This window comes from Neopsephotus bourkii, unplaced genomic scaffold (assembly GCF_033783945.1).
Source record: "Neopsephotus bourkii isolate Nb327-2 ecotype Australia unplaced genomic scaffold, CSIRO-AGI_Nbou_v1 NB_126, whole genome shotgun sequence".
Classification (NCBI taxonomy): domain Eukaryota; kingdom Metazoa; phylum Chordata; class Aves; order Psittaciformes; family Psittacidae; genus Neopsephotus; species Neopsephotus bourkii.
This window is the reverse complement of record NW_026900643.1, coordinates 1,464,479-1,476,266: the sequence shown is the minus strand read 5'-3', so window position 1 is coordinate 1,476,266 and position 11,788 is coordinate 1,464,479. Positions and strand designations below refer to the sequence as shown.

Genomic DNA, 11,788 nt, shown 5'->3' with positions numbered 1-11,788 from the left:
GGTAGCGTGGCCGAGTGGTCTAAGGCGCTGGATTTAGGCTCCAGTCATTTCGATGGCGTGGGTTCGAATCCCACCGCTGCCAAGCTTGTTTTGTCCCACCGCGGCTGCAGCTCCTTTTCGCCGCCCGAGCAGTGTGGCCGCGAGGATGTCGCGCTCCGGCCTGGCACGGCACGGGCTTCCCGAGCCGGGCACGGTGCCCGCGGCCGCTCGGGACGGGGGCATGGGGGCGTTTCATGTCAGGCGCCTCGAAATCAAACTGTAGCGAGTTGTGTACGTGCGGGGTGCAGCGCGTTCTGATCCGTGCGCGTCTTCTGGTGTACAAACACAATCAGAAATACCCATCTGGGCAGCCCTGCAGTCCTGTGCTGTGTTTGGGTAACTGCACCCTCAACCCGCAGGGTGGTGCTGCCCTCTGCGGCCTGCCCTGCACCGAGATGAGCTCTGGGTGCGTTCACCTTCTCCAGAGTTCTCAAGTCCACATCCAGACCTTGATTCCTCTTACTTGTGCCGTATCCCTAGTGCTGTCTCCTTTCTCAAGCTATCACTGCTCACATTATGCTCCTGATTGCCCCCTGCCATGACAAAAGCTGGAAAAGATTGCAGGTGGGGTGGAATTTGTGCTAAATCAGCAGCAGGAGTGGTGGACGATGGGATCTGGGCTTTCAGATTGCCTGTAGTGTAGGCCCGTTTTAGCTGAACACTAACTCCAAAAGCACACTGTTCACTTTAGCTACTGCAAGGATTTGCTGTTGTACACCTGCTTTAGAAATCAGGTGCAAATCATAGTTGTACCTGAAGTTCAGCTGATACTCAACTAAACTTTATTGTTAGTTGTTGTCCTCAATGACTACAGGACATAGAGGGGTGACTCATGTAAAACTATACCTCTATGAGCCTGCCAGTTCTCCAGCTGCAGGGAGGTGTTGCCACCGGTGGCTTTGCACCCCTGAGTAAGCAGGGAGCAGTTCTGGGTCAGTCTTTGTGTGTTCACAGAGGCACAGGGCTCACTCCAGCAAGGGTTCAAGTACACCTTTATTTGCCCTCATATGCAGTGTGGTACAGCTAATTCACAAAGGAACTTCACACTGAACTCTCTCTGTACGGCTGGTATTTACAGTAATCTGTTCTGTCAGTCCCTTTGCTTGTTCATAGTTCCCCAAGGTAGTCAGCCATGGCAGCAGCCGTGGTCAGTCTTTCTCCTTATTTTAGCTGTGTATCTTCACTGCTGAAGCACTGTAGGCTGACTGTAGCTCTTGTTCTTCCTGCAGGTTCTCCTTTACTTCAGCAATCAACTTGGAAAGTTGAGGGGGTTTGGTGTGAAATAAACAGGGGCAACAGTCTTGACTCCAGTGTTTCAGTGACTTGGCTGTAATTGTTCACTGTAATTTAATTTCTCAAGTACAACTACTTGTTACTGGGTTTAAATCTGAAAATAACTGCCTGTTTATTGCATTAGGGCCAGTAACTTGTACAGTTCAGAACAATGCGGGGAGCGAGTTCATGCAGTTTGTGCAAGTCAGTGTTGAGTTTCTTTAAAAAAATGCAAAACTGAAAGGCCATCAAACCTCAAAGAGAAGAAGATCAAGCTTAAACTAATAAGTAAAGAAAGCAAAACTTTGAAGAAAATGTGATGATTCTGGGCTTCTGTTCTGGTTTTAAGGTAATGGTCCACGGAATCAGCAAACGTGAACTTCTCTGGGCTGTACCCCAGCTGAGTCCGCGCCTTGTCTATCCGAAACGTGTGAGTTGTAGAAATGTTGAGTACCTACAAGGCAAAAAGAGCCAACGTACAAAGAGATGAATACATAGGAAATTGGAACAAAGTCCATAAATGACAGCAAAGACAGAGTTAAAGGAAATATAAAATAGCCTTCCCCAACATTATATCAGTGTCCTGTTGACATGTGTCACATCATTTTAAAATGGTTCACAACAGGACAATCTCAAAAGCCCAGATTGCCAGTAAAATCTGCAGAGCAGAATCTTCTGCTCTTGAAAGCACCCACAAAAAATGTTCTGCACTCGTGCTTAGGTACCTAGGGAGGAGGCAGCTAAAAGCCATCTCTGAGGTGCGTAATTATCTTCAGTAATTTGGGCCCAACTGACCAGCCACAGCCATACAGGAAATTGGGCCTGATAAGGAAGAACTGAAGCAGCCTCTCCCAGAGAGTAAACGTAAGTTCTTCTCTTTCATGGTAAGGAGCATACTATATTGCCTAAAACATACATGATGCATACATTTGCCCTGGACATTGGAGGCTGTAGTACTGCTGGGTGGATTTTACTTTCTACTGGCTTAAATTGTACCTCAGCATTACCATGTATGTAAGTGTCCTGTGAGAATTAAGGAGAGTTTACAAAGACTTCACCTCATTTCTGGTCAGCAGTGGGGACAGTTCAACACAGGGTTTCAGCAGCAGATAAAGGTATTCCATTACCAAGGCTGCAAAACAAAAGATTTCTACTTGAGGTAAGAATAGTAAATTGCTATGCAGTTATGATTATGGCCTGTCTTGCACTGCATATGATAGTGAAGGACAATCACATACTCAAGAGCTCGGGGCACCAGTACTAACATCAGTGGGGCTACTTGCTCACAAGGGGGTTGGTACTTAGTACTTTGCCCAGCCTGAATGACGGTGCCTGTGGGAAAAGGGGTTGGAGGCTTGGTGACAGCTCCACTGAAGTGATCATGAGGCTTCATAAAAAATGTGGTAACAACAGAATACTCAGAGTTGGATTCTGTCTTGGCTGCACATGGGGGTTGATTCTGGAGAGAGCACAGGACACAGAAGGACAAGAAACCTACTGAAGCAGCAAAGCAGACACTCTTCAGTGTATTTCATGAGGTCACGATATTTACGTTTAACTGTTATACCATTAACTCCACAAAGTTACAAATCTGTTAAGTCCTACACCTGGTTTTGTGGGACTTAAATTAGAGATCATTCTGCTTTCAACACACTGCACATAGCTGAACTTCACCCCTAACTGCTGCACACTAGATGAGCCCACAGCGTAGTATTTTTATACATGAAAATGAAAATTGTGGGCAAATTAAGAAAACCCAAGATTTTATTACACTTATGAACAGGGATAGTGTGGACAGAAAAGAGTAATGTTGAGAAAATGTTGTTACCTGATGCATAAACTAGGGAAGTAGGAATACGTATCCATGGTGTACTGCAGCCTAATCTTTCAAACTGCAAGAAATTTTAAGAACAGTGAAAAAAAATCAAAAATCTCAAACAAGTTTTAAAGTTCCAACAGAGAAAATATTTGTGGCAATATTTACTGATAAAGCAGAAAAATTCATCATGGCTGTTACTACTGGAGTTTTCATTTGTCAGGGGATTTCAGTTCAATGCCACATGCACAGACACTGTCATTTTCAAGGGGCAGTCTTAAAAAAAGGGGGGAGAAGCTAATAATAACTGATTGAAATGTTATGGTGTGCTGATACCTAATTCAACATTGTGACATACTTATGGGTTTGAGCCCATCATTAACAATAGCATGATCTTTTGAAAAGAATGGATATTACAGATTAGGATTTATATTTTATGTCCACCCAAAATTGCCACTCTTAAGAGATGTGTGCCCCAGAACTGAAGATAATGGCAACTCAAAAGAGGATGCTGGTTTAGGTGGTCCTTTCGTCTCAGAGAAGGCAGTTGCTTTAATGTAATATTTTCAGTAGGCTTTGTTACAACCCTAATCACAGGGAGCCACAAGCATTAAATCCCCATTCGGAATGGGACTCTTATGCATGAAGCAAACACACCAGATATGACCTGTACACAAGAGCTGGAGTTGTATACAGGCAGAGAAATCAACATATTTGGAGATAAAGTGTACATTGTACGTACAAGTGGAGTTAACCATTCAAAAATGTTGAAGTTTTCACCATCATTAATGAAATATGCCTGGCCACTCTGTTAAAAAGGTAGAGAAGAGACAAGTTAGTAGAAATCACACTGCATATGTATTGACTTCTTTATCTCACTCCTTATATACAGCAGTATAAGATACGCATGGCTGCACATACAAGTCAACAAACTATAGGCATTTCAATCAGTTGCACTGATGTGTGCAGTGAAATGAGTAGCTGAGTGGTTTATGCAATTAACATGGTGTAAATTATTACAAATGTCTGATTATCATAGTTCAAAACATTAAGTCTCATTCTATATAAAGGGGAGGGGGCTATAAATCCACCTGAACTTCCAGTTTCATTTCCAACACAGCAAAGATTCTTTGCTCATCTTCTAGAAATGGCAAGTACTGCATTACAAAAATGCAAAGATGGAGATACTCTCACAGAACAGAATATTCCAACTCTTAACATGCTGCACAGCCCATGCTGCCCGGTCTCACACTGTTCACAGCACATTTCAACTAAACCCACAGACAACAACATAAGCTAAAGGACAGTAAGATAAACTAATTACTGCTACTACAGTAGTTACTCCAGATAGGATACAGTGGCAGGATCCACTGTCAAATGAAAACTGTGGTGCTCTTATTGTTCACTTACAGCAACGTAGTTCTTTCCAGGAGTGAGAGCATCAGCAGCTAGAATTTGAGCTTGTATGAGATTCTCTGCATGCACCCAGTTCATTTTAGAAGAAGGATCCCCAAACTTGAAGTTAAGTAGCCCTCTCTTGATATTCTTCTGTAGACATAAACAAACATGAAACCAAAGCAAAATAGGTTTTAAAATGAGATATAGTTCACTTTCTTGTCCAGCTAAATGTAGGTTTGTCTCTATTCTAAACCTCCCCCACTAACTGATTAAAAAGAATCAAGAGAAGTGCAAAAAGGTCTAAAAAATATGGCCCATGAGGAAGGATCAAAGAACAGATCGTCTGCTGAATTTACAAAAAAACCCAGGTCTGTTCTAAGGGTAAATAAAATATTGTATGGGAAGGTAAGAACAAGTTCTGAATGATCAGAAGTGTTCACAAAATTGGATCAAATTTAACAAATCACTTTGGCTGGGAAATAATGGAAGGTGGTGCTCAGTGTCACAGTTTTCCTTTGACAGATACACTTTAGAAACTGCAAGATGCAACAGTTGCATAATGCCTTAACATGGGCTCATAACAAATAGGCTTAAAATATTGACAGGAAATTTACAAAAGCAAACATCTCAGGTTCAACTAAAATGACATTTGCCTTTTTAAAAATTTATTTTATTTAGAAGACTAAAGTATATTTTGTATATAAATAAAATGTATTTATTATGTGATAAGCTTGGATCTATTCTTCCCTAAAAGCTGTGCATAACTTTGTATTGTACTGATGCTTTTAAAATAACCAACTCATACAATTCCACAGGGGTCACATTCTGAACACTCTTCCAGTCCTACAATTCAAAAGAGAGCAAATGAACAAGAGTAAAATGTGAGCACCTCTGCTGTTTGCCCTTCAGTACCAGAAGGTGCTTAACTTGTTTCATTGGATAGTGAAAGCTGTTAATAGTTGAGACTGGAAAGAAGGTATTTCTCAGTATCTGTTTTCATGAATATTATAAACCATTTGGTGTAAGTTGCATGCAAACAGACATTTATAATATCATAGATTGGCCTCAATCTTATAGTAGACATTAAATTCTAAAGCTGGATTTACCTGTGTTTGTATAAAAATAAAAAAAGGCTTTTTTAATGTATTATACATTCTTTACAGATAAAATATAGTGCCTGCTAACAAAAGCTGTGATATCTGCAGCACGTAACTGAACTGTTGAGTTGCTGCCCAATAACTTCAGTCAATTTATAACTCAAATAAGAGGTGCTGCTGTATATCATAGAAAATCGTACTGATTAAAGGATTTAAATACATACTGCTAGCCTTGGCAAGTGTCTTTGCTCTTCCGGTCCATAGATTCCTGGTGGGCGAAGAGCACATGTATAGAGTATTCCACCTCCTAGAAGAATTGATAAGACCATTCTTGAGCAACTTTCACACGACTATATCTTTGTATGAACCAGAGACTGTGCAGAACTTACTCTGAAACAAATTAACTTCACCATCTTAAAAAATAATACATACCAAAGGGTGTTGGGTTAGTACTTGATAATGAAGTTGGCAGAATCAGAACATGTAAAACAGCCAGATAAGCTTCAGAGAAGTCCTGCCAGCATAATTTGATTCCTAGAAATTACCAGAAATTTCAAAACCTCTTTCTAACTCCTCCTTTGTCTCTGCACCCAGCAGTGAATGAACATGCCAACTATGATGATGAGTTTGCTGCAGTGAGCAAGTTGTTGGTAGGAAAGTGGAATGAAACTAGCTAATTGCATACAGAATTCCTGATGGGAGACAGTGACTTGCTAGGGGTACAAGGTAGAGATGAAAGGTTCTCTCAATAGTAGGCACAGCCACATCCCATTAAAGCTGCTGCAGAAGCTCTTGATAATTTGGGAGAAAGTAAGGACAGTCCTAAAAATCCCATCACTTCCCAAGTGTATCAGTTGGCTGGTTCATCATCTACCAAGAACTGTTCTTCATAGTCCTTGGAAACATTCAACATACTCAGTCCTGCTACGGAACAGGATCAAAATGGGATATTTGGAACAGTGACTGGTTCTAATTTCATTGACAAATGCATAACTGAGTATTGCTCCTAAAATTAATAGAGTCTTTGATGTGAAGAGCTACTGAGGAAATAAGGGGGGAAAAAAACAACCCACTTTATTTTTTAAACAAAATGATCCCGTTGGGATGGAATGCCCATCAATGACTTTACAGCCCTCTGCAAGTATCATGTGAAGAGAGTCTCTAAGTTGTCTACAGCTAAATTTAGCTCAGTATCACCTGGTCGCATAGAATCATGTTGCACTTTACATTAATTTGTTTTGCACGGGCAGTTATAGTATCTCACAGGAGAACTTAAGTATTCAAGTGTATAACTGGCTTCCTCAACACGGAAAACTTTGGGAAGCACTAATAAATAATTCCAGGCTGTAGTATCAGGTGGCTTCCTCAGATTCTAATATGTAACTCTGGGAGGAGGGGGATAACAATTTAATTGGCATTCATGTTTTGCTGATGGTGCATAATACAGTGACATTAAACACTCATTCTTGTTTAATTTATAGCTGCCTTAATCTTGTCAGTTAATGCACTGAACTCTTTGCTACCATGCTAAAGCCTTTTAGGGACACTGTGTGAACTTAAAACCAATTAAAAGTGATTTTTAAGTGAAAATATTTCAGTTTGTGAGAGGGGTAGGTAACTTGATTTCATATTTCTGGACACTCTTGTCCACTAAGTATTGATACAGGATACAGGATGTTAGTGAAGAACAAGAGGAGGAGGAGTAAGTTCTACTATGAATTCATGCTAAGACAAAAGTACCTGCCAGTGGAGTTCCATTAGCTGCTAGTACCATTTGTTCTGCAATTGATTTGGTTCTGGAATAATGATCAACATGCTACGGAGAAAAAGCAAATATGTTTTTATCTGTTCTTGAAATGACAGGGCAGAGGGACATCTCTTCCCCACTAGTATTTACTTAGCAGATGGCAACAAATAGCTTAAAATACAGAAGCCATGGGGTATTAGTTTAGGATAAAATAGATGCATATTGCTAAGGTAAGCAAGCATTTTTGTTTATGCAAATCCAGTTAATTAATTTCAGCACATTTGAGAAGCAATTAATATATGTATGCTTTGAATGCTGCCAGGAATGTAACAGATCACTGCTTTTTAATCTGGATTTCTTTTCAGGTAACGGAAAAGTCAAAAGCCAAGTTTTGAGGACATTATGATTGGTCTGAATTATCCTGCTGTTGCCTCTTTCTTGTGGCACTGCCCACAGAACATATTATTTGATATATTACTGAAAATATTATTCAACATTTTCTCTATCCATCTCTACTTCTTGAAAGACTGTGAAGTACTTGATGGAGAGAGCCGGGACACAAAACCCAAGTACATCCAAAAGTACTTTCTCCTTTTCAATGAAATGCAATAAAACCATATAAAACCAGTCTGGTTTTCCATATTAGCCCTACACTGAATATACATCATGTTCAATATGGGAGAAACAGAAAAATAATATAAATAACCAATGGCTAAAGAGGCACCAAGCCATATAACGCAATCCCCATGTCAAGGTGGAATTTCATTAATGTTAATGAGTTATTTTCCAAAATTAAGGCCTTTATAGGAAACAAAGAAATATATACTGCAATGTACATAAAACTGATGTGTCAAGGCTGTGATGTGTCAAGCCACAGACAGTGTCAAGGGTTTTCTTTCTTCTTTCTTGTGCCTGGATTCTGGCATCAAGCAAAACATGGTCATGAAAACTCCAGGCTTCTTCAGAAACAAGAAAGTAAATTAAGAGGAAACTTAGAAAAAAACAATACATCCAAAATACCTTTTCAGTTGGAAAATATGGCACGGTTTCCTCATCACCATCTTCAACAGGAAGCCCTCCAAACACCACATTTACTGTACTGGTGTATACCAATCTAGTGATGTTCCTTTGCTTGCAGGCTGCAGCAGTGTATAAGTAAATTAATTTAGTGGAAAATTAAACAATATGGAAAAAAGTCTGCATGACCTTTTTTTGAGAAACTGACAAATCTTAAAAAGGCAAACCCTTCCATTTTATGATTGTGTTATTTAAAATGTGAAGCATATTTAAAGGGAAGACATCAGTATAGAATGATTAAGGTTGGAAGGGACCCTAAAGATCATCTAGTTCCACCCCCCCTGCCACTATGAGGGACACTTTCCATTAGACCAGGTTGCTCAAAGTCCCATCCAACCTGGCCTTCAACCTTGCCAGGGAAGTAGAACCAAGTGCTTTATGATCTGGCACATCCCCATTTGGATGCCGTAAGCCAACATCATGTCTCAGGGAGGGCTGCTGCCAGCCCACTGAGACAGGCTTCAGCTCCAGCCAGAGAGCTGGCTGGAGTCCACCCACTGCAAGGGCTGCCCACATCCTGTGCACAAGCTGCTAGAGAGCAAGGAGGTTGACTGCTACAAAATGCACATGGCAGTAGTTAACTCCTTACATGGATACAGATTCCAACATCAGGGCAAGTGCTGTTATGAAAAGCGGAACTAGTTAAACTACACAGTGCTGGCTCTCCTGTCACACCCCATCAAAGAATCAAGCATAACCTCCCCACCCCCATGACATTTTCCCTCATTTTCTGCCAAAAATGTGAAGTATTTGGTAAAGAATAGCATGTGCCAAAAAAAGCCAACTGGCTTTTTCTAAGTGCTGCAGTATTCTGATGTGCTATACTAACACCCAGTGGTAAAGTTAGATACATACCATTGATGACAAATCTTGTTCCATGGATATTTATAGTTTCAATCTCTTCTCTGTGCAGCTAGTAAAATAAAGAAATTGTGCATTTACACATTGTGACCTTACACCTAGGAGTTCCATGGTGGCAGGTTTAAGGTTTTGGAGAGAACCAGCCTCGCCTGTCTTTCCTTTTGTCTTCACACTATTTCAGAACTCTTCAATACCATTTCCAACTCAAAAAACCCTCCCAGGCTGCTGATGGAGCCTCTAAGGGGCAGGAAATGATTTCACAACTAGGAAAACAGTCCTGTAAACAGACTGCTGGTAGCTGGCACACCAGTTTGCACTGACCAATTTACCAAAACAGCATAATATGGATTCAGGCTCTCAGGATAATCTGAGGAGATGAAATCTAACATGCAGCGTTACAGCATCAAGTCTCTCATCCTCAGTGTGGGCAGTCACACAGAAATAAAAAACCCAAACCTGTTTGGACTCACTTGCTCTCTTCCTGACATTCCATATGATGCTACATGAAACACACAGTCAGCCCCTTCAAAGGCTGCAAATAGGGCATCATAGTCCCTGACATCTGCCTGTAATACATAAGAAAAGATATTTGGTCTTGAAATCAAAGCTGCAGGTTAGTGTTTGTCATACACAGAGGGAATGCTTATGTGTAATTGTACTTATTGTACATCCCAGGCCCATTTAAGTTCTTGCTGATAATTATACTTTTCTTTCATAGAACTCAAAGGAGTTGAGTTCTATGAAACTTTAAAAACATTCATTAAGCCTTATAACCTTCCACTTGTGGTCATTCTACAAGTGCTTGAACTAAGGGCAATACTTCAGAGTCAGGAGGTGGAGCGGGTACTTTGTGCTACACATTACCAGTTTCATTGCTTTGCTTATTTCACATACACTAAAATCAGTTGACCAAAAATCATGTGGGATATTCACACAATTAAAAGGGTTATTGAAATTTGCAATTATTTGCAATTGGGTATTTGGGTTCTGGGAAAACTAGTAAGACATTATGGAAAAGGCAAACAAACTGACTTTGACTGTTATGGAAATGTAACTGATCATACCTGGATAAACACTACTCCACTGGGGATTTCCCAGATAGGCTTTTGTATGTCATACAGAACAACAGAAGCTCCTCGGCTGGCAAGAGTACATCCCAGCTTGCATCCAACATAGCCTCCGCCTCCTGTCACCACTGCTCTCATCCTGTTTTCATTCAGTACTCCAGCATATCCATTCACTTTGGAGTTAGAGGCTTGGTGCCAGGGTGTTGCTACTCCACTCAGTATGTTTGCCCTCAGTGAAATGCTGTCTGCTATTAGGAGACAACATGTAGCAATTTCTCCTCCATGTTGAAACTGTTCATAGTGCTCATGGATGCAGACAGTCCCAGTGAGTTTCATGTTAAGAAGCTCTATTCACAGCAGCAAAGTTTTAGTTAACGCAACCTGTTTAAGACAGACAAGAGCAAACAATAGCTGCAACATGTTCACATTTCAAAGATTTCTTTTAAAAGCTCCATTTCAGTGTTCTGCTTTGATGGTTTTAGAGTTTGCTTAACAGTAATTTTCACATTTTACAAACTTTTGAAATGTCTGTTTACTAGATAGTAAAGACAGCATCCTGAGGCTACATAACAAGGGCTGCCTGTTTTAGACTAAATATTTATTTGCAAATGGAATCCAGAATAACAAACTAAAAATAATTAACAAAAGGTCCCAATGCAGAGAACATGAATCCAAATATTTCTTACAGATGGGTCAAAATTAGAATAATGGTATAGACCATAACTTTTTATTAGCAGAAAAGAAATTGCTGACTCTCTGAAATGCATCTGCTTGCCCTAGTTCATTCTGCTCTGTGTCACAAGCTCTGAGACAGCCTTTAGGGGTCAGATGTGATAGAGGGCCACACCTGAGCTTGAAATCCTGAACTGTTAGGAAAACTCTAAAGATGAACAAATTGCATTTAAGCTTCTGTGCTTAAAAAACAAGCAAGCGGGGCTGAGCAGAGCAGAATGTCCCCTAGAGCAAAAGAAACCTTCAATGCTTCTTCCACTGGTCCCAAAGACATCTGTCACAAAGACAGATCTGTAACAGATCCGTCACAAAGTGGTATTTCAGCTCCTAAGTAGCAGCAGCTAAATGTAAGTTGAGAACACACAGTGGTTTTATCATTGACAGTGGTAAAATTGAGGTGCATGAGGATTTCATAAGTGTTACAAAGCCATCAAAACAGGAGTGCCTGATGCTTAGAACTTGAGAACACAACTTTTGGGGGGATCTAGAGTGAACTAACTGCTACATGACAGAGAGGATCAGAGTACAGTAAGAGAAATGCAATAGTGAACCATTTACTTCTTGAGCATGGAGTTTCTTTCCCTCTGCAATGGTAAAGGGTTCATCACTGAGAGAGAAGGCATTCAGAGGCTGCAGATACCGATGTTCCCTCACCCTTCCCCGTGCCGCAATAAAACATTAA

At 40.6% G+C, this 11,788-nt stretch overlaps 1 protein-coding gene and 1 non-coding gene across 2 annotated transcripts; one reads left to right on the top strand and one right to left on the bottom strand.

Moving 5' to 3' along the window:
- Nucleotides 1-82, top strand: TRNAL-UAG (transfer RNA leucine (anticodon UAG)). The gene has a single exon. It is a non-coding gene; the product is annotated as a tRNA-Leu (tRNA).
- A 776-nt stretch (nt 83-858) lies between these two features.
- Nucleotides 859-10,710, bottom strand: LOC133219850 (putative short-chain dehydrogenase/reductase family 42E member 2). The gene is given in 14 exon segments (XM_061367418.1): nt 859-1,765; nt 2,370-2,443; nt 3,140-3,203; nt 3,870-3,935; nt 4,538-4,675; nt 5,847-5,929; nt 7,363-7,438; nt 8,390-8,508; nt 9,302-9,359; nt 9,778-9,873; nt 10,372-10,591; nt 10,593-10,633; nt 10,635-10,665; nt 10,667-10,710. Coding segments are annotated over 14 exon segments (1,359 nt in total). The 3' UTR covers nt 859-1,516.
- Nucleotides 10,711-11,788: the final 1,078 nt, after the last annotated feature.